Source organism: Carassius carassius, chromosome 5 (assembly GCF_963082965.1).
Source record: "Carassius carassius chromosome 5, fCarCar2.1, whole genome shotgun sequence".
NCBI lineage: Eukaryota > Metazoa > Chordata > Actinopteri > Cypriniformes > Cyprinidae > Carassius > Carassius carassius.
Window position 1 is genome coordinate 39,547,352 of NC_081759.1, and position 22,988 is coordinate 39,570,339.

General features: G+C 38.0%; 1 protein-coding gene and 1 long non-coding RNA gene across 2 annotated transcripts in view; one reads left to right on the forward strand and one right to left on the reverse strand.

Moving 5' to 3' along the window:
* Window positions 1-10,010: 10,010 nt before the first annotated feature.
* On the forward strand, window positions 10,011-11,552 carry LOC132140472 (uncharacterized). The gene is made up of 3 exons (XR_009433814.1): window positions 10,011-10,073; window positions 10,167-10,212; window positions 11,457-11,552. It is a non-coding gene; the product is annotated as an uncharacterized LOC132140472 (long non-coding RNA).
* Window positions 11,553-12,992: 1,440 nt separating this feature from the next.
* LOC132141601 (protein HIRA-like) overlaps window positions 12,993-22,988 on the reverse strand; it is a 12,558-nt gene continuing 2,562 nt past the window's right edge. Inside the window, exons 7-25 of the mRNA XM_059551273.1 lie at window positions 22,792-22,952; window positions 22,526-22,693; window positions 22,224-22,337; window positions 21,115-21,185; window positions 20,900-21,005; window positions 20,304-20,522; window positions 19,641-19,726; window positions 19,383-19,559; window positions 19,132-19,299; window positions 17,411-17,606; window positions 16,660-16,758; window positions 16,310-16,458; window positions 16,066-16,227; window positions 15,831-15,889; window positions 15,265-15,370; window positions 15,043-15,165; window positions 13,889-14,052; window positions 13,671-13,759; window positions 12,993-13,586 (exon numbers count right to left, since the gene is read on the reverse strand). Coding sequence (XP_059407256.1) covers window positions 13,470-13,586; window positions 13,671-13,759; window positions 13,889-14,052; window positions 15,043-15,165; window positions 15,265-15,370; window positions 15,831-15,889; window positions 16,066-16,227; window positions 16,310-16,458; window positions 16,660-16,758; window positions 17,411-17,606; window positions 19,132-19,299; window positions 19,383-19,559; window positions 19,641-19,726; window positions 20,304-20,522; window positions 20,900-21,005; window positions 21,115-21,185; window positions 22,224-22,337; window positions 22,526-22,693; window positions 22,792-22,952 — 2,534 coding nt within the window. The 3' untranslated portion in view covers window positions 12,993-13,469. The remainder of the gene's footprint in view (window positions 13,587-13,670; window positions 13,760-13,888; window positions 14,053-15,042; window positions 15,166-15,264; window positions 15,371-15,830; window positions 15,890-16,065; window positions 16,228-16,309; window positions 16,459-16,659; window positions 16,759-17,410; window positions 17,607-19,131; window positions 19,300-19,382; window positions 19,560-19,640; window positions 19,727-20,303; window positions 20,523-20,899; window positions 21,006-21,114; window positions 21,186-22,223; window positions 22,338-22,525; window positions 22,694-22,791; window positions 22,953-22,988) is intronic.

A 22,988-nucleotide genomic window follows, 5' to 3' on the forward strand; every position in this document is an offset into this window, starting at 1 on the left:
ATTGCTCTGATAGTGGCCTTCAGCTCTTCTGCATTGTTGGGTCTGGCATATCACATCATCCTCTTCACAACACCCCATAGATTTTCTATGGCGTTAAGGTCAGGCGAGTTTGCTGGCCAATCAAGAACAGGGATACCATGGTCCTTAACCAGGTACTGGAAGTTTTGGCACTGTGTGCAGGTGCCAAGTCCTTTTGGAAAATGCATTTCCATAAAGTCAGCATTTCCATAAAGTTGGTCAGCATTTCCATAAAGTTGGTCAGCAGCAGGAAGCATGAAGTGCTCTTAAACTTCCTGGTATACGGCTGTGTTGACATTGGACCTCAGAAAACACAGTGGACTGACACCAGCAGATGACATGGCACCCCAAACCATCACTGACTGTGTAAACTTTACACTGAACCTCAAGCAATGTGGATTGTGTGCCTCTCCTCTCTTACTCCAGACTCTGTGACCCTGATTTCCAAAGAAAATACTAAATTTACTTTCATCAGAGAACATAACTTTGGACCACTCAGCAGCATTCCAGTCCTTTTTGTCTTTAGACGCTTCTGACGCTGTCTGTTGATCAAGAGTGGCTTGACACAAGGAATGCGACAGCTGAAACTCATGTCTTGCATACGTCTGTGCGCAGTGGTTCTTGAAGCACTGACTCCAGCTGCAGTCCACTCTTTGTGAATCTCCCTCACATTTTTTAAAGGGTTTTGTTTCACAATCCTCTCCAGGGTGCGGTTATCCCTATTGCTTGTACACTTTTTCTACCACATCTTTTCCTTTCCTTCGCCTCTCTATTAATGTGCTTGGACACACAGCTCTGTGAACAGCCAGCCTCTTTTCCAATGACCTTTTGTGTCTTGCCCTCCTTGTGCAAGGTGTCAATGGTCATCTTTTGGACAACTGTCAAGTCAGCAGTCTTCCCCATGATTGTGTAGCCTACAGAACTAGACTGAGAGACCATTTAAAGGCTTTGCAGGTGTTTTGAGTTAATTAGCTGATTAGAGTGTTGCTCCAGGTGTCTTCAATATTGAACCTTTTCACAATATTCTAATTTTCTGAGATACTGATTTGGGATTTTCTTTAGTTGTCAGTTATAAACATTTGAAAATATATCAGTCTATGTGTAATGAATAAATATAATATACAATTTTCACTTTTTGAATGGAATTAGTGAAATAAATCAACTTTTTGATGTTTTTCTAATTATATGACCAGCACCTGTATATATATATATATATATATATATATATATATATATATATATATATATATATATATATATATACATATATACAGTAAAGACCCAAAGTTTGGACACAGCTTCTCATTCAAAGAGTTTTCTTTATTTTCATGACTATGAAAATTGTAGAGTCACACTGAAGGCATCAAGGGCTATTTGACCAAGAAGGAGAATGATGAGGTGCTGCGCCAGATGACCTGGCCTCCACAGTCACCGGACCTGAACCCAATCGAGATGGTTTAGGGGTGAGCTGGACCGCAGACAGAAGGAATAATATATATATATATACATACATTTCATTTGTAATTTTAGATTATAATATATATTTAAATTTGTATTATGTAATTTTTATAAACAATTATATACTAAAGGAAAAATATGCATTCAGTTAAGACAAATCTACATATTATTTATCTTTTTTTTTTGTTTTGTAATTTTAATTCATTTTAAAACATTGACATTTTTTGCCAGTTTTCAAAATGTCAAACAATATATAATTTTTAAGGCTGATGGTACTGATATGGTACATTACATTGCTACATACATCTAATATGTGTGTGTGTGTGTGTGTGTGTGTGTGTGTGTGTGTGTGTGTGTGTGTGTGTGTGTGTGTGTGTGTGTGTGTGTGTGTGTGTGTGTGTGTGTGTGTGACCCTGGACCACAAAACTTAAGTCTTCAGTCGCTGGGATATATTTGTACCAATTACTACAATATAGTAAAAATACATTGTATGTGTCAAAATTATGTATTTTTCTTTTATGCCAAAAATAATTAGGATATTAAGTAAAGATCATGTTCCGTTAAGATATTCTGTAAATGTCATACTGTAATAAGTATATTAAAACCTATTTTTTTATTAGTAATATGCATTGCTAAGAACTCATTTAGACAACTTTAAAGGTGATTTTCTCAATATTTATTTTTATTTTTATTTTTGTACCCTCAGATTCCAGATTTTCAAATAGTTGTATCTCAGCCAAATATTGTCAGATCCTAATATACTATAAATCAATGGAAAGCTTATTTCATATGATGTCTAGAACTCAGTTTAGAAAAATTGACCCTTATGACTGGTTTTGTGGTCCAGGGTCACACACACACTATTTTATATATATATATATATATATATATATATATATATATATATATATATATATATATATATGTGTGTGTGTGTGTGTGTGTGTGTGTGTGTGTGTTCATTTATAATTTTATGTTATTTAAATTTACATTAGTTATGAGGTAATGAATCTGAGGGACAAACAACACACTTTAGCTGTGACTGTATTCACAGTATAGCTTTGCCTCTTGTGTCTTATTGCTCAGATAATAAAGAGGTGACTGAGACCGCAGTGTTCAAACGCTACTCCATCACATCAATCTTCAGCAGGTGCTTCTGTGGTCATGGCTGTGCATAAATACATTCCTTGAGAAGGAATCAAACACAGCTGTTTTAAAAATCCTGAGAGCTGTGGTTCATCGGGCCATCTGTATGTGATGTATAATAGCACTGATTCAGTCTGACTGCTGTCAGATTACGGCCCTGCAGCCAATGTTTTTAACAGACAAGACAATGCAGAATGAACAGGGTGTACAACATGGCATTTCCTTCACACTTTGATTGCTTGTGTGTGTGTTTGGGTCTGTTTGTTTGTTGTGGGCTGCAGAGTCTGAGTGTTCATCAGAAATCCGCAACAACCCAGCAGAGGGTATAATTTACAATGATTGCATTTGAATACTCTCCGACACATGCTCCATGACAATTCCCATTTCTTTCTTTCACCCACCGGCAGATGGGCCATGAACACTTTTTTATATGTTCTACAGTTCATATTTTATATTCTACATTAAAAATGCATTTAAAAAACACACAGAAAAACATGCCTAATGCAGAAAAGTCTTTCTCCCTCTTTTTCCATATTGCATAGATGACCACAGTTTTTCTTTCACTATCTCTTCTCTTCTGATAGTTTTTCAATAAAATCATTCTCTATGTTGTTCTTTCCCTATCTTTAATTTTTACCAACTTAAAATAATGCAAACAAAAGAGAAAACTAAAATAATAACTTTAAAATGGTTCTTGACTGATTGTGGTCATTGTTAAAAACTGTTAACTAATGCTAAAACTGAAATTAAAAGAAATGAGAGCTAAATTGAAATTATATAGTTTGTGTTTTGTGGGATGCAGTTAGGTGCTCATGAATAGATAGCGTAACTGATTTAAAATGGTGCATATAAACAGTGTTTGGTTTGTTGTGGTTATCTTGTGAAGTTTTTTAACCGCTTTTTATGGCCAGTTTTCTGTTTTCCCTGCTCAAAGTCTTTCTTTATCAAACAAAACAAATAGAATGTTTCCGAGCACAAGAAGCAGACTGTTTGTTTGTCTGTAACTCAGTCTTGACACTCACTTAACATTCAGCAGAGCAGAAACTGATGGATTTAATTATGATTCTGTCCATGTGAGTGTGTGAATAATTTCTCAACATTCCAGAATGCAAATAGCAGGAGAGGAGGGAATTGTGTATGATGGGAATCAGGCAGAGAAAAGAACGAGTGTGGGGGTATTGCATGTCTGATTAGTTAGAAAGTGGTTTAAAAAAGATAGTTTAACTGGTTTGAGGTATGAGAGCATAAAAATGACGAGCACAGGATGCATGACTCATGATGTGGGTGAGATGGAAACATCGTTCTCCTTTCTAAAGAATATTATAGAAGTGCAACTGTCAGATTACCTGGCACTGTATGAAACGGCACAAAACATGACAAATCGTCAACGAAAGAAAGTGCTTACATTTACATTTACATTTACATTTACATTTACATTTACATTTAATCATTTAGCAGACGTTTTTATCCAAAGCGACTTACAAATGAGAACAATAGAAGCAGTCAGGTCAACAAGAGAACAACAACAGTATACAAGTGCCATGACAAGTCTCAGTTCGTCTAGTATAGAACGCATAGGTAGGTTTTTTTTTTTTTTTTTTTTTAATTAAAAGACAAGAAAAGGAAAAGTGCTAGTGTTAGTTGGTTAAGTGCAGGGGGAAAAGATGAGTCTTTAGCTGTTTCTTGAAAATGAGTAAAGACTCAGCTGTACAAATTGAGATTGGGAGGTCATTCCACCAGCTGGGCACAGTCCAGGAAAAGGTCCGTGAGAGTGATTTTGAACTTCTTTGGGATGGTACCACAAGGCGTCGATCACTTGCAGAGCGCAAACTTCTGGAGGGCACATAAGATTTAACCAATGAGTTTAGGTAAGTTGGTGCCGTGCCAGTGGTCGTCTTGTAGGCTAGCATCAGTACCTTGAATTTGATGCGAGTAGCTACTGGTAGCCAGTGTAACCTGATGAGGAGAGGAGTAACGTGAGCTTTCTTTGGCTCATTGAAGACAACCCTCGCTGCTGCATTCTGGATCAATTTCAGAGGCTTGATAGTACATGCAGGAAGGCCTGCCAGGAGAGCATTACAATAGTCCAGTCTGGAGAGAACAAGAGCTTGGACAAGAAGTTGGGTTGCTTGCTCTGACAGGAAGGGTCTAATCTTCCTAATGTTGTATAAGGCAAACCTGCAGGACCGGGTAGTTGTAGCAATGTGATCTGTGAAGCTTAACTGATGATCCATCACAACTCCTAGGTTTCTAGCTGTCCTCAAAGGAGTAATGGTTGATGAGCCCAGCTGTATAGAGAAGTGATGAAGCAATGGGTTAGCTGGAATCACCAGGAGTTCTGTCTTGGTAAGGTTAAGCTGAAGGTGATGGTCATTCATCCAGCTAGAGATGTCACTCAGACAGGATGAAATGCGAGCAGCTACCGTAGGGTCATCTGGTTGGAATGAGAGGTAGAGTTGGGTGTCATCAGAGTAGCAGTGATAAGAAAAGCCATGCTTCTGAATGACAGATCCTAATGATGTCATGTAGATGGAGAAGAGAAGTGGTCCAAGTACTGAGCCTTGAGGAACCCCAGTAGCAAGGTGGTGTGACTTTGAAACATCACCCCTCCAAGACACACTGAAGGATCTGTCAGAGAGGTAGGACTTAACCCACAGGAGTGCTGTTCCAGAGATGCCCATCTTTCTGAGGGTGGATAGGAGAATCTGGTGATTAACAGTGTCAAAAGCAGCAGAAAGGTCCAGTAAGATGAGTACCGAGGATTTTGAAGCTGCTCTTGCTAGTCGCAGGGCTTCAGTAACCGAGAGCAGAGCAGTCTCAGTTGAGTGGCCACTTTTGAAGCCAGATTGGTTGCTGTCCAGGAGGTTGTTCTGTACAAGGAACATAGAAAACTGGTTGAACACAGCTCGCTCAAGTGTCTTTGCAATGAATGGAAGAAGGGATACCGGTCTGTAGTTTTCAAGAAGCGCTGGATTTAGAGATGGTTTCTTGAGCAGTGGGCTTACCCGAGCCTGCTTGAATGCTGAGGGAAATGTTCCAGACTGAAGAGAGGAGTTGATAACGTGAGTAAGCGAAGGTATGACTGAAGAAGAGATCGCTTGAAGGAGGTGAGTGGGGATCGGATCAAGTGGACAAGTAGTAGGATGATTGGACAGGAGAAGTTTGGAGACGTCCATCTCTGAGAGTGGGGAGAAGGAGGAGAAAGAGTGTGCTTAGAAATTCTAACTAAATATATTGAGTTGTTTCTCAGCTCTTCTCAGCTAACTCGAACAACAGAATTGATAACTGCAATCATTGCAACTATACAGTATGTATAAAACTGAAAAGATTGTATAAATAACTGTACAACACTGTGTTGTATAAAAAGAATAACCTAAAAGTGCACACCTAAAAGTGTTTGTAGTTTGTGTAATTGTTTATCTAAAATAACATATAATTATTCGTAAATAAATGAATAAATGATTTACACAATAACAATGAATGTTACATAATTTTAAATATTATATTTTTCATAAAATATTTTCTAAGAAACAAATTTACAATCTAATAAATTAATTAATAATAAATTAATTAATAATAAATAAATGTGATTTTTGCTACAAATTTGCTATTGTGTAACTAAATAAAACAAGAATTTATTAATTAACAATAACAACTATGAAACTCTATACAAGTTGGCTACTTTTATATCATATTTTATTGGGTTTTATTCATATAACAGGTAAGTAAGATTTGATTTTATAAAAATTATTGCTCTGTTTTTTTCTGTATTTATTGATTTGTAGTCATGCTGTTTTTTTTTTTTTGTTTTTTTTTGTTTTTTGCTTATAGACTCCAGATGGAGCATTTGTTGCAAGTCTCATATGTGGGTTGTTTTTTCTAAAGCTATATATTTAAATAATGAAACCCCAAGTTTGATTGACTTGTCTGGAGAACTCCATTTGTGTTTGTATGTTTGCATGTGAGCAGTCTGGCTTTTCAAACAGCCAGATGACTGTGTTTTTGATGAATAGTCCAACAATCATTTGATTGACTGCTTCTTGTTTTGTGGCAGTGTCACCAAGTCAGTATTCTCAAAATACAAGCGCCGGTCCTGTCCTGATGGATCTGCAGGGAGGAAACCATGTCAGAAAGATGCCAGGCAGACAAACAGGTGCTCGGCACAACCGTCAGTCCTCACAGACTTCCCCGCTGTTGTGTATTTATATACAGTTGACTCGAGAACCGCATCCGCCCACCTTCCCCGTCTGTCTCTCAGATCCAAGATCTTATCAGCTGTTTGAAACTGAAGTGTTAGACGGCTGCCCGCACAGACTTTAAGTCCAGATAAGAGATATAGACATTTCAGATTAGTGCTGACAGAGCTGAACAAAAATCAAGTGCTTCTACCCAACAGGACACCAGGGCAAGTCTGTGAAGATGTGCTCCTGACAAAAAAAAGCTTGTAAATTGCGGTAAAACTGGCTATAGGCCTTTTCAATGAAAGTTTCCGAAGTACTTGTTTTGCACCTTGCTGATCTGATCTGAATCATGTAACTGATGAGAAACATTATATAAGAAATTAGAGGATAAAATTAACTGATGAACTGTTTCTGATGTTAATGGATGGACTAATGATGTTTTTATCAGCTGTTTGGACTCTCATTCTGACGGCACCCATTCACTGCAGAGGATCCATTGGTGGTGAGCAAGTGATGGAATGGTAAGTTTCTACAAATCTCTTCTGATGAAAAAAACAAACAAACAAACAATTTTAAATGGCCTGAGTCTGAGTCTTTGTTTTATCTATTTATTTTTTTTAAGCTGATAGAAATCGTGTTTTATCTGAACAGAAATAACAACAACAATCAAAACAGTTGGTCTCCATCAAAGCAACAAACAAACCACTTCAGGTTTTTTAGTTAAGTTTATTTTGCTCAAGAATAAAATAAATACAATAAAAACAAACTACAGCTTAATATTTTAACTGTTTGCCAAGCAGTGTAATAGAACTATAACCCATATAATGCATTTAATTATATTGCTATAGTCTTATGCTTTTTAGAAATTTTACAATTATAATATGATAGTTAAGAATCATATAAAATGTGAATGTGAAAAATTGAAGTATTAATGTTCATAGTCCTCCTCCCTGTAGGAAGCTGCAGCTCTCATCAGTAAGTCAAGGAGGACAGCGGGGCCAGAGGCCAGTCTGAGGGACGCTGGTAATATATTTTACTCTAAGCCTTTTCAACACCAGGATTTATATTGTATTAAAACCAGTCCTGACACACTGAGGTTGCTTCTCTCCCAGCTTCAACCTTGAGAGCAATGGCATTGTCCCTCTCCCACGGCTCTCTCGAGGGACAGAAAAAAGAGGAGTGAGATGTGTAGATGGACTGCCATCATGTGGCCCTGCTTCTGCGGAGAGAGGAGAAACTGACCCACAGACGCTCACCTTACACTGCATGGTGGGTACTGCAGGGTTAATACCATATTTTACATTTACACTGAATCATTTAGCAGACGCTTTAATCCCAAGAGACTTACTAATGTGGACATTAGAAACAATCAAAAGGTCCAGACAAGTCACCTTTATATATACAGCGCTTTATACAATACAGATTGTGTCAAAGCATCTTTACAGTATTAAACAGGAAAATAGTGTGTTGAAATAAAAGGAGGATAGTAAAAACTTTCTAGTTAAAGTCAGTTTAAACTCAGTTTGACTAAAGTTTAGTCAAAGACATTTCACTCGTATAGTTTTGAATAGGGAAAAATGCAACGCTCAATATGGCTGCTCAATCACAGGAAGCTCCGCGTTCTGAATGAAAGAGCCAATCGCTAATAGTGAACAGTTTTGGAGAATTTGATGTTTCCTCATTCAAAGAGATAGGAGTTGCACTTGCATGGCCCGAGAGGCGTTTCAAGGATGGCGTGTGTGTGTGTGTGTGTATTTGCTTCTTTTTTTTATTTTTATTTTTTCAGTACATCTTATGTAATAGAATATTTAAATTGTAAAACGGATAGTTCCGGTCCTTGATTCTGATTGGCTGAGCCGTGTTCAAAGCTGTTTGTGTTCAAAGCACCTTTGTTTATGTTTGTGTGTTGCTCGGCAACCACTTTGTTGCAACCACAACAGATTCTGAGGAACTACATTAATTGGTGGAAGAATACTGTTTTTATTATTAATCATTACACTTTATTTTGCATCATTACACTCTGTTTTATTTTTTGAAACCTTACAATGCGAACCTATATGCTAAACTATAAAGCTACTGAGCCACCATTATTACAGCTTCCAGGTTCATTTTTTTTTTTTGTAAAGGTAAAAAAAAAAAGCTGTTTTCTGTTCCTCACTTCAAGATAAACAAGTTTTGCAGTTGGAGTCTAAATGATGAAGAATGAGAGTGGAATTCATAACTTCAAAACTCATTTTCGTGAATGTTCAAATAGATTTAAGCACAAAACTGTTCAGCTTCACTACAGTGTGCTGCTGTGATATCCATCAAATCTGTCGACAGGTTGAGATGGTAAAAGATTCGGGCCTCGACAGCCTCGACAGCCTCTCTGTGGTGAGATCTCCCGTGAGGTTTCCTCTCTGACAGATGGACCACTCATTGACCTCTACTGTCTGTTTCTGCTAAAGGCAGCGTGGCCCAAATATCACCTGTCCATTCATAATTCATACAACCCAAATAAGCAAACATCACATTTTAACTTAAATTGTATGGGCCTTTGTCACAAAGTAAGCAGTCTTTCAAAGTTTTGAGTGTTCTTGTCATGATAATTGATGGGTGACAATTTGTTAAGAACTTATTTGAGAACTACTGTCATATATTGTCATCTCATGTAACATAGATGAGCAACACATTTTTAAGTGTCAGGTTTGAATTTGTGCAAATAAAAATGTCAATATCAGCTTGTTAACACAAAGCTGTAGTATAAGTTAAAAGATGTGGAAAGTATGGCCAAGAGTCATACAAACTACATTTATTTATTTATTTTTTAGAGGTCAGCAGCTCCAGTCCCCATACACTTCTAGTGGACAGAAAAAACAGCTTGGACATTCTGCTAAACATCTCCTGTTGTGTTCCACACATGAAAGTCAAAGTTTGGAACCGCATGAGAGCGAGTAAATCACTTTCCAGTGAAAATAATAAAAAATGAACAACTAATACATGTTTCAGCCACTGAAGCTCGGTTGTGGGTTTGTTTGGTATGCACTTCAATCCACACTCGACATTCTTGAATTGCTTTTTTTTTTGTTGAATCCAAACAATTAGTTGATTAAACATGGATTGAAAATTTGTATTGTTTGGATTCAACAACAAAAAAAAAGCAATTCAAGAATGTCCAGAACAAAATTTACTTTTAATGGAAGGGCTTTTATACAGCAAACGTAATGCCAGCAATTCCCCGCCTCTTGTGACATCTCAAACTAATTCACATGCCTCACTTTCACGATCAAGGTAGATTCAATTAAACCAAAGTTTAAACAAGCAATAAAAAAATCGAAACACAAATGTGAAATGAAATAAGCTTTCTTTAAAGTTTCCATACAGAATCAGCCGAAGTAGAGAGCTATTAGTCTTCACACTGGTCTGAGACGTGAAAGTTTGAGAGTGTGTAAATCATGAAATGTGCTGTGTGTGAGGTTTCAGGCTGTGGGCTTTTGAGGGGATGGCTTCTAAATTGTGTTTAGCTCAGAGTCAGACCTTGTGAGATGTAGCCAGCACATGTGTCACTTCCACTCATCCTCCTGTCTGTCTCTCCTCTCCTGTTTTCTGTCCTGTCTCTCGCAATCCAAGCCACATAGCCTTTATATATTCTCACTCTATACTGTTAAGATGATGGCTTTCAGATCTGGACTGCTTTGTTTTTAGATTTCATATTCTCTTTTATGATCAGCTGCTGCTTTTGTTAACATTTCATTGCTGGTTGGTATTTTTAAGGGTGCTTTGCATTTTTGGGGGGCCCACAGTACATTAGCCTTTAAATGTTTGGGTTTCATAAATGTGTGTGTGTGTGTGTGTGTGTGTGTGTGTGTGTGTGTGTGTGTGTGTGTGTGTGTGTGTGTGTGTGTGTGTGTGTGTGTGTGTGTGTGTGTGTGTGTGTGTATGTGTGTGTGTATGTATGTATGTATATATATATATAAGAATGCAGACTTAGTCAGTATAAGAGATTTATGTTTAAAAAAAATATATAAATATATATATATATATTACATAAATCTCTTATACTGACTAAGTCTGCATTCTTTGATCTAACATATAACATGAGTAATATTGTGAAATGTAATTACCATTTAAAATAGCAGTTTTATTATTTAAAAATATTTACAAATATATTTTATTCCCATGACGCAAAGCTGAATTTTCAGCAGCCATTACTTTAGTCTTTAATGTCACATAATCCTTCAGAAAAAAATTTATTATGCTGATTTGGTGGTCATGAAAGATGAATATTATTATCAATGCTGGAAACTGTTTATTTCTGTAAACCATTATTTCATTAATAAAAAGTTCAGAAGAACAGTGTTTATTTGAGATAGAAATCTCTTGCAGCTTTATGTCTTTACTGTCACTTTTGATCAATTGTATGCATGCTTGCCAGATAAATATATATATAAATAAATAAATATATATATATATATATATATATATGTGTATATATATATATATATATATATATATATATAAAATACCAAACCCAAGCTTTTGAAATCTTGTGTGTGAACTACTTTCCCCTTTAGAATCTGTAAGTAAACAACAAAAAGGTTGTACAACATACTAAAATGGCATTTTGGCATTTTCTAACATTTACTGAAGTGATTGCAGCTGTGTTTCTTTCAGAAAAATTGCCTCACTCTGAACTACGGCACCAAAAAAAAGCATTTGAGCCCCAGAGAGCTGACACTTTCAAGCCCTCAAGGCCTCTGGACTGATATGGTGAGCTGAGAAATGAGAATTAGACATGAATGCTTTTTAACACTAAGCACAGACACTTCTGACTTGTATAAGAGGCATATTGTCCATGCTAGAGGTCCCTTTATGAATTAGTTTGTGTGTGTTTGTTAATGTGCGGCTCTCATGTGTTTATACTCTAGTGTTAAAATGCAGTTGTTCCTGGTTTTAAAATAGGTTTCCATTATTCACACAGTGACATTAAAGTGAAGCCATGCAGTGGGGTCATAACTCTTGCCACTTGAAAATAAAGTTATTCCTGTTTGACGAGTTTTACATGTATGTAAGTTGTGAGAATCTAAGCGTTTGTATTAATGTGAATATTCTGTATGTGAATACTGTGGCATTTATGAAGGTCAAAAGCTTTTTCTGTTGTGTGGGGTTTGCCAGTTCACATCAGTTAACGTTCATCATTCTAGTTTAAAAGAGATCCGAAATTCAATAATATTTGATGTCCATATTTACATTTATTCATCCAAAGCGACTTACAATTGCTATATATGTAAGAGGTTGACGTCTCTGGAGCAACTAGGGGTTAAGTGTCTTGCTCAGGGACACACTGGCGGTTCACAGTGGATTCGAACCCGGGTCTCCCACACCACAGGCATGCGTCTTATCCACTGCGCTAACACCACCCACATATACAAAGGTGCTGCAGTATTCCATTAGTCAGAATAATCAGATAGCTTCATAATCATTTTAATGAACAGTATAACTTTGGCTAGGCTGGTCTGAGATTAAACTGTAGTAGGATAATAGATCCAGTGACTATGCATTCACCAAGATGATTTGTACACTACTGTTCAAAAGTTTGAGGTCAGTACGATTTCATTTTTATAAACCAGTACTTTCATTAAGCAAGGATGCATTGAATACATCAGCTTGACAGTAAAGACTTTTACATTACAAAAATGTTATTTAATAAAAACATTTTGTTTTTGTTCTTTTAAACTGTCTATTAAAGGATCTTGTGGGAAAAAATGTTAGTCAGTTTCCACAAAAATATTAAGCCGCACAACCGTTTTTCAGCAGGTTATTAATATTGATAATAAATATTCCAAATTAGCATATTACAATTTCTGAAATCTTACATACAAAACAGTTAATGTAAATCTTAATGGTGTAATTTTTTTGGCTCAAAAAAAAAGTGCAATCACTGCTCACACTTATCAGGATTCAGGTTATATTTCTTCCAATTTGCTGCAGTTCCAAGAAAAAGTTTACAAACAATGCTTTTCCTTTCTTTTTTCTCGTTAGAGAGTGGTCCCTGTCGAAACAGTCAGATCTCTGCTACCACCACCAGCACAAGACAAGGTAGTACTGCACACGACCGATAAAAATGCCCTTTGTAGCACCAGCAAATAAATCACCAAAAGTACACAAGACATGTGAAAAAGAAAGAAGCAACAGATATTAGAATTGGTAAATTGATTATTCCTTTTTTTAATTGAAGGTTTACCATTTTCTTCATTTTATAGAAAACGGAGAAAAAAGAAATTGCCTTTTACAAACATTTACAAATAAGATGACATGTGGCTGTACAAATAAGATTTGAAAGAGAAAGACAAAAGAAAAAAGGGAGGGCGAGTTGGATCACCATTTACAGCTATTTTTAGTTGTAGAAGTAAAAATGTCAAGTTTTAAGCAAACTTTGTGCTTGATCAAAATGTGAGTTAACCCATACTTTCCTCTTCCCTACCACTGGCACAAAGTTTACAAACATAATTTATATATGTATTTAACAAATTAACTCCTTCAGAAAAAAAGAATTGTTATTTTTGTCCATTTTTATTAGTGTCCATTTCTGCTTTATAGATAGTGCTGTCAGTGAAGCTACGGCAGACCGTTGTAGAGGCCAGGAAAGGGTCAGGGGTCAAATATCAAGAAGTCAGAGGGGAAGTGCTATTTCAAACACAGCAATTCGAGCTGATCCTGGTACTCTGTGAAGAGTCTCTGGAAGCGCAAGTTCTGACCAATCACAGGCAACACCTCTGTCAACAGATCCCTTTTTCTCAGTCCCTGAAATAGACATAGAAGACAGAGCAAGCTTTATTTACCAACAATTCAGTACAGAAATCTGTAATGAGGTTCCAAAAATCATACCAAGACTGTCGGCTCCCAGGAGCTGCTGCTGGATCTGTGAACAGGTCCTAGTAAGTCCTGACAGAGTTCCCTTATCCTCAGCTCATAGCCTGCACGGATACATACAGAGCTCTTGTTAATCTGCTCCGATTAGGAACAAACTCATCTTCATTTTCAGCAAATGTAGAGTTTTTGGACCCTTTTGACTCTTGTTACCAGCTGACCAGCTTCTCACTCACCCTCATTTACGAGGAAGCGTGTGTAGATGAGAATCCAGTGCCTGTACTCGCTTGCTGAGAGGAGGATGAGGGCCGAGGAGAGCTGCTTCTCCAGGAAGGCCAGAGTCATTCCCTGCTGCAAGAGGTGAGGAGTCGAAGACAAGCGAGATGCCAACCGTCCCGCACTGACACAGACAAAAGAGAGACGGTTAAGGTCTGTTCACCCCCAATAACAATAAAGAGACGTATATGTGACCCTGGACCACAAAAATAGTCTTAAAGGAACACTCCACTTTTGTTTGAAAACAGGCTTCTTTTCAGCTTCCCTAGAGTTAAACAAGTATTCATTTTCCGTCTGTCTTGGTACACTGTGTAACTACAGAATTGAGTCAAGTTTTACATTTTTGAGCAAGATGCTAACTGTCTAATCAGACTTTGTGTCAATTTTGAAAAAGCTTTTAATTGATGTATGGTTTGTTAGGATAGAAGGACAATATTTGGCCGAGATGCAACTATTTGAAAATCTGGAATATGAGGGTGCAAAAAAAAGGCCTTTAAAGTTGTCCAAATTAAGTTTTTAGCAACGCATATTACTAATCAAAAATTTAGTTTTGATATATTTACAGTAGGACATTTATAAATTATCTTCATGGAACATGATCTTTACTTAATATCCTAATGATTTTTGGCATAAAAGAAAAATCGATCATTTTGACCCATATAATGTATTTTTGGCTGTGGCTACAAATATCCCCCAGTGACTTAAGACTGCTTTTGTGCTCCAGGGTCACATATTAGCATACACTAATGCAACACAAAAGAAGATACTTTGGAAAATAACGGAAAAGTAGCTGGAAGCCATTAAATTTCATAGTATGGAAAACAATACTGTGGAAGTCAATGGCTTCCAGCAACAGTCTGGTTATCTTTCAAAATATCTTTCATGCTCAGCAGAAAAAAACAGATGTTCATAAAGCTTTGGAACAAACATGATGGTGAGTAAATGACGACAAAATACGTAGGTGGACTATCCCTTTAAATTAATAATTCCACTACTACTACTATGTTATCATCATAGTTTTAGTGTGGACTTCCCTATTCTCATAAAATCAGTATGAAAGATACTTCTAGTGAATCAGAAAGCAGTATTAGCCAAGTACTAAAATGGCTGTTACCTCAGATTACGGCCCTGTGTTAGGGCCAGTGGCCCCGTGGAGCCCAGAGCATCCTGAGAGGACACACAACTGCGGAAGTCTGCGCACTGTACAAGAGAGTCCTGCTTATCTGAGATCAAATTCCTGTTAGAGATGAAGAAAAGAGACAATCATAGCGGCCCTGGAAATCTTCGGAGAGGTTCTGGTTGTTAAAACTTAACACATGGTTTGTGTATCACTCACCAGGACTCCAGCGATGAGTTAAAGCAGAATGCTTTTCCATTTGACAGCGACACCACAGCTACACCTTGCCGAGTCAAAAAAGACTGACTCACTGTGGCGTCTGTGCCTGGAGTGAGAGAGAGAGAAAGATGAGGTATTATTAGTATATTTCAACTGATTTATGATGTAAATCAGCAGTTTTGTGTAACGTACTGTAAGATTTTAAGGCTCTTATTTTCACCAATTTGATTTATTTGATCAAAAATGCAGTATAAAAAAACTGAAATATTGTGAAATACTACTACAATTTAAAATACGTTTCCTATTTGAATTGTAATTTATTCCTGTCACTAATGTGCTAAATACACTAATGTGCTACTGTAATAGCTTTTCCTCTGACTGAAAAGCATGAGCTTCAGCTCTTATTCAGTCTCTCTCTTTTTTGTTTAAATCACGTTATTGTTAACAAATGGCAGACAATAATACTCATATACAGTAATATTTCCGAACAGCAGAAATCAAGGGGGTGGAGTTTAGTGAAGAGTCAATTAATAAAGTCAATAAAGATATAATGAGGAAAATCCCACCTGATAAGACTGGATCCAGAGATTCGTTTTTGACCAAAGCCGTCAGTTTCTGAACATCCCTGGCAAAAAATTAAAAAAAAAGACCATAGCAGCCATGTAATGTCAGATCTTTCAGAATTGATGTAGATGATCACAAGGCTGACTCTTGTTACAAATACGACCATGTTTTTAGCATCAGTCAACAAATGAGTTGTCTGGACTTATCCATTGAGTAACGGAAAGGAAGGGTCAGTACCAGACAGACAGTGTGGCTGATGCGGTCAGCGCCATGACAAAGTGTCCCGAGCAGTGAAGTGCTGACATGGGGGCGGGCAGCATGATGGATGGAATCAGTCTCCGTCCACACGCAGTGAAGACCGAGAGGGTGCGGTCCTCACAAGCTACAGCAACAACATCGCTATAAAAAATTTAATAAAAAAGCTAAATACTTTTACTCAAGATATTAAAATCAGGCAATAACCAGTGTGTTGTGTGCTCACCTGCTGCCGGCTGCGATGATGATGCGACTGGGCAGCAGCGTGTCCCACTCTCGCCCCTCTCTGCTCCATTTGAGCTGACTGAGACGAGATCCAGACACCACAGAGACCTCGTTCTCCACCTCCAGATACGTGACGCCATCGGTGCTCACCTAAACCACAGGTTTCATAGATTTCAGCCCTTGTTTTTATTGTTAGCTGATTTAGATCCAGCAGTGCTATCGAGTCTGAATTACATTTAACACTTACAGACATAGTACTTGAGCTTCATGATTACAAATTATGATCTGCCGAGAGCATTAAAAGCATAGACAGGACTGGTGTATTAGGTGTAGGGAGTGTTTTTGCCATACCTGAGTGCTGAATGATTTCTGGATGGATGGGGTAGGAAGTTTTAACTGAGCTACAGGTGCTGTTAATCGAGACGGCTCCTTCTCCAAAGACACTGGGGTCTACAAGAGAAAAGACCAATCAATCACATGGGTTCCTTCAGGGTCTCATCTGTGCCTTGGTCATGAAGTTAATGGAATAAAAGTACTAGGGATTAAAGTACAGAAGCCTTAGTCAACTAATGTTGATTATTTATTATAATCTTATAGATTATATTATAATCTCTTATATCTTTGATATGTATTAAAATAAGTTGTATATAAATATATACATGTTTTCTGTTTAAAGAAATGAATAGATTTATTCAGCAGGGTTGCATTAAATTGTGTAACAATAAGGATGTTTATATTTCAAATAAATGCAGTTCTAGTGAACTTTCGAATCCTGAAAAACAAAACTTCCACAAAGATATTAAGCAGAAATAAATTCGTTTTAAAATAGAAAACTATTAAATTCTTCTACTGTATTTCTGATAAATAAATGCAGCCTTGGTAAGCATAAGACACTAAAAAAAATAAAAAATCTTACAGACGTCAAACTGTTGAATAGTAGTCTATAATCTGTACGATACACTTTCAGATTGTTTTTAGCAGTAGCAGTTTTATTCATGCAGTGCTTTAGCATTTACACATTAAAATCCCCTTCAGAAAGATCTGAACAGACCCCATCTGTCGACTTTGAGGTCCAGGCATCTTTGGTAAGAAGAAATGTCACCTGTGGGAAGGGCTGTGATAGGGGCATCATTTTGGCATCTTTCCTCGGCCTTCCCTTCTTCCTCTTCTCTACCACCTCCGCTCCCTCCATCTCTCCCTTCCTCTTGGCCATAGATTTCACCACGATCTTGTCCTCACTGTCGCTACTGGTCTCATCTTTTCCTTTTGGCTCCTTCACAGTGCTGCCATCTTTTACCCTGACACAGAACCACGAAGCAACTTCAGTCTGTTTTTAAGTTTGGTTTAGAACAGTGGTTCCCAACCTTTTTCAACCCGCGGCCCACACAACCAATCACATATGTTTGCAAGAAATACACAAATAAATAACTGACCCCGCTATTGTTGGGTTAATAACTTCGGACTCAGAAGCTAGATTGTTAACTGTATTTATTGAATGAACTAGAGCTGTGCTATCACGATTTCTTTGATCAATTTTGCGGTTTCGATTTTAATCACGATTTTGACAAACACAGATATGCTTTACAGTCATAAAAGCATTTAGGATGAATTTGAAACATATTTCCAAAAGAAAACAAATTAGAGCTTTATCAAAAAGTTGTAATGTCTCTAGAACAGACATAAGTCAAAATTATCACTATAGTATACGTGTAACAAAATGTATAGACTTATGGCAAAAAAATATAAATAAATAAATCCCATGTCCAGGGACTATTTTTTTCTTTTTTGCCATGCATTGTTCATTGATCTCATTAATTGTAGCGGTGCCTCAGGTGTTGAAATAGATTTGTTATACATTATACAGGTTCACATGTACTCCGATTGCAGTGTGTATACAGTATGTGTAAGCGATGCAGAAGCAGCAGCGAGAGCGCGTTATTGTAACGTGAAAGCACATTAAAATAATGAACGAGCGCGAATCTCTGTTCGCACGCAGATTTCCTTTGCTCTGTCACAAAATCAGACGTGCTTGCCCGGAGAAAGTGCGCGCACTTAAAACGCGTCTCCTCTCACTTAAACTGCGTCCTGTGCACTCACAACTCTCTCTATGCTCATGTGTTAGATATTAATTATTTTCGCATCTTTTTATTTCTAGCCTTTTACTGCGTGCAGTGTGAACGCTCTGATCCGTTAATGGGCTCGGAAAAAAGGTGCATCACAGACAGTGTGTGAACCTGGAGTTAAGCACAGTCTGTTCTGTTCTGTCAGGTCCGCGGAAAATCGTGCTATAAAGCGATTTAGAAATCGCGACACTCAAATTGTGATTTTATGACGATTTCGATTAATCACACAGCCCTAGAATGGACTGGAAATGAACAGAAAATAACTCGGGCTGGCACCGATCAGCAAAACAAGAAAACCAGATCCAGCTCGGCAGCAGGTAGACAGTCAGCGCAGCAAGCAGTCAGGAGGGAACATGTTGACAGCCATTTATGCATGTTTGAATTTGTTGTTCTGTAGCATATGCAGCAAAAATATCTAAGATAAATTGGTGGTTTATTCTTAAACCAATCAGCGAGCTCGAATAGTGGAAGCATAGTAACAGTTTAATATTATTTTTTTGTTATTTAATTATATATGTGAAATGTTGTTATTATGTTATAACTTAGACATTTTTACATATATTAACAATATTATTATTTCTTTTAATAGTAATTGGCGACCAACTTGCAATACCACTGCGACCCACTAGGGGGCCACGGACCACAGGTTGAAAACCACTGGTTTAGAAGAACATACTGGTTATCATGTAGACTTTATCACCTGTCAAGTGGGGTGATGCCTATAGTGAGGTGTACACTAGTGACCCCAGGCGTGGCCTTTGACCTTTCGGTAAACCGCGAATCCAGCGCTTTCATGGGCTCGAACTTGGAGGCTGATGTCAACAGCAGATTCGATTTCATCCCGATCGAGTTCACAGCTGCAGTTCCACTACAAGAGAGACCAGAGAAAGAAAAAGAAAAGTATTGGTTGAGAGAGAGGGGAAATGGGACTTTGCATGCTTGTACACTTACCTGTCCTTGTTGTCTTCCGCAGTTTTGTTGGGAGAGGTGCTAGTGGGGTCATGTGAGGGGCGCAAGCCAAGCGAGTTGGCCGTGCTGGAATCCGAGGAGATCTGAGGGATGAGCTGGGTCGACGCAGATGACCCCGGCAAGATCGGGACGCTGTTGAACAACGCTGGTGAGAAGTCCCTGGGTAAAAGAAAGAGACATTCAGACACTGAGGTATTGCTGAATGATAATTTTAGACGTGTTCTTGTGTGCATTCATTACGCCATGTCGAGCTGTGCGATGCAGAGAGGTGTGATTCTTCTCCTCCCATCTGAGGTTCTGGTCTCCACCTGCTTCTTTAAGAGGTTCTGCACAATCCCCCAAAAATAAAGCCATTTGTTAATAACTGCAATCCTGCGAATATGAGGATGTTTGAGGATGAAAGTGTTAGGAGAAATCTTCAGGCTCTCTAAACTGCAATGCAACGACCAACACGCTATTAAATGATACATAAATATACAGATTCATACACAGACAGAGAGACAGGCAGATGTGCATGCAAATTATTTAATATCACACACTCACACATTTTAATGTAATATGCATGTAAACTATTTATTTTTATTTTGTTGTTGTTGTTGTTGTTGTTGTTATGAGCATTCATTACAAGTATTAGGGCCAGGGAGTAAGATTCTGCTATTTCATTTAGTCCCAGAGATTTCATATATTCAGAAACCTCAAAACAAATTTGACTAGACGTGGTTTGGATTTTAAATATTTGACAGAGCAGAAAACTATATTTTGTAAACTTGCAAGCCAGCAATGGATGGAGGTGGAAATGCTAGTAACCAATCATTACTTACCACATCATCATTCAACATATCCACTTGAATCATTTTAAAATAGCACTGCTGTGTGTATTGGTTACGTATTCTTTCTTCTGACCTTTCTGATGTCCTCCAGGGACTCTCCATTGAGCACATTGGTGAGTTTGTGAGTCTGGTTCTCAGGACCGCTTCCCTGGGCTCCTCCGTTGGGGTTCTGGTTCCTCTGCCGCTCCTGCTGATACTTCAGCATTTCTGGGTTCTCAATGACGGTGCTGGACAGATGGGACCCCATCGTGATGGCCAGACTCTTTCCATAGATGTTCTGATGAATAGCATTCTGCAGAAAGATAAACAGGAATCTTATTTTGGAGACTCGAGTTAGTTTGTGTGTGCTAAATAACTAACCAAAAGCAGCAAAGCTATTAAGGCATTTACATTCTTTAGAAGCGTGACAGTCGCTCAGCTGTTTTTGAAACAGTTTGGCTTTTCCTGTAACAAGTGATTTGTTTTTTAAATGCTGCATGGCTGTTTCTGTCACACTGCATTAAACAGGCAAAGACAATTAGCAAAATGCATCTCTGAGTATGCATCTCTTTCTCATGTCAACAAATGGTTCAAAGAAACAATTAATTTAAGTGAGATTCCAGTTTTTCAGTTATTGTTGCCTTAAATACTTCAATAATGTTGACACTGGTGTGTGCACATTTTCTCCACCTTTTCCTCTTCATTCAAGGGATCTCCCAGTTCATCCTGCGAGAAGTCCAAGAGAGCCACAGTGCCATCCATGGAGCAAACCAGGAGTCCCAGCCCATTGAGTGTCCTGAGAGATACGATCCGTTCACAATACGTTCACGCAGACAAGTTTTACCCCACCAGATTGTCTATGATGCTTTCCAAAACTTGGAAAAATAGAAAAGCTGTTTTCTTACCATGTAATATCCATAATGGATTTATCGAAGAGGTCATGGATGACCACCAGTGGGCGCTTGAGTGAGGTGAGCTGAAAAACAAGAGCAGGATAACTGATTAAAGGTTCAGAAATCGAAATAATTTGATTTATCGCTTCATCCTGTCAGTTTTCGGTTTTATATTGAACATTAAACAATATTGTTAAAACAGAGCATCACCACAAAATTGTTTCTACCCCTATTCAAACATTTGAGGTCAGTAAGATTGTTTTGAATGAAAATAATACTCTTATTCTAACTGATCAAAAGTGACAGTTAAAGGAGCTAGGTGGAGGTTTTTACTTAAAATAAATCTTTAAGATAGATTTCATTTGTACATGTATGAGCCAACCATGATGTAAAAAAAAGAATGACACCTCGACTGTCCACCACGGTTGCCTATATAAGCTTGTATTGTGTGTGGAGGAGTCGGGCCCGAATTGGCGCGAAAATTCACAAAATGTGACGTCATGCGCGTTCTCGTCTACTTGGGCTTACAACCGTACGGCACGCCAGCCATTATAGTAAGCAGCGGCAATAGTGTTTTCAAATGGACTCAGATGGAAAGAAGTGACCAGCCTCCAGCACAATTCAGACACCCACGGACACTCCTCGTAAGTAAAAAAAAAAAAGAGTGTGCGCACTGAGAACGAGCATGAGACTGGCTGCAGTTCCTCTAAAGGCCACTGGTGTCAGTAACAGTTAGAAATTTCAGAACCTACGCAATGCTCCTTTAAGACTGGTACATTGTTACAAAAGATTTGTTTCAAATAAATGCTGTTCCCCTGCAAGTTCTATTCATCAAAGAACGTGAAACAAAATGTATCCATAGTTTCCATAAAAACTGTTTTCAACACTGATATTAAAGTAATGATTTCTGAATAAACACCGAAGATGAAAGTAATGGTTGCTTAAAATTCAGCTTAGCAGTTGTTTTAAATAGTAAAATAAGATTTTATTAGTGTCTCTTGATTTTACATAAATGTATAATAAAATTTTTGATCGTTTTTTTTTTTTTTGTAGCGAAGCCAAACCAATCTTCAAAAACAAGGTTGAAACAAGGGGTGATGTGATATTGAGAAGTCTCATACCCATACAGAGAGTGAGCGGTCCTTACTGCCCACCGCGCAGCAGCAGTACGGACAGCTGGGTTTGGGGGTACTACCATTCTTCTGTTTCTTCTTAAAGATCTTAGGATTGAACTTCTGCAAAGAGATGGAAAAGAAATAATAAACCACTCAATGAGAAACACAAATCAAATTCTAGAGCTTAGCCCATTTAAAAAAAATCTAATCAAATCACGATTTCATCAAAACACTGCAGTCCAAACTATGACGGAGATTTCAAAAGCATGCTTTTCTGTGAAATATTAGAGAATTGAAACAACACTAACCACCACAGTAACAGCTTTTCGATGACCCACAAAGTCCATGTTGGTCTTCCAGCCGTCGCGTTCGATGATCTGAGCTGTGGGCCCAGAATTATTCATGGCATGAGCTGAAACCAGGTACTGACCATCTGGAGACCAGCTCAGCCGCAGGACGTGTGTGGTGCCGCCACACTGAATCAAAACAAGAGAGAAGAGGGGAAAAATAAGAGAAGACACAGGGTAAATCACATGTAAACAACTGGCCAACACTTTCAACTCTGAAGTCTTACTTCACTGAAGGGTTTGGTGATGTTTGTCTCCAGCTGCCAGTCCATGGTCCTCCAGACCTTCAGGCTGTGATCATCCGCCTGGGAAGCGATGTACTTTCCAACAGGGTCCCACGTCAGGCCTTTCACCAGCCCTGTGTGTCCCTTTAAAGTCATCACGATCTCTGTGGCATACACAGACAAAAAGCAGCATCTGAAGC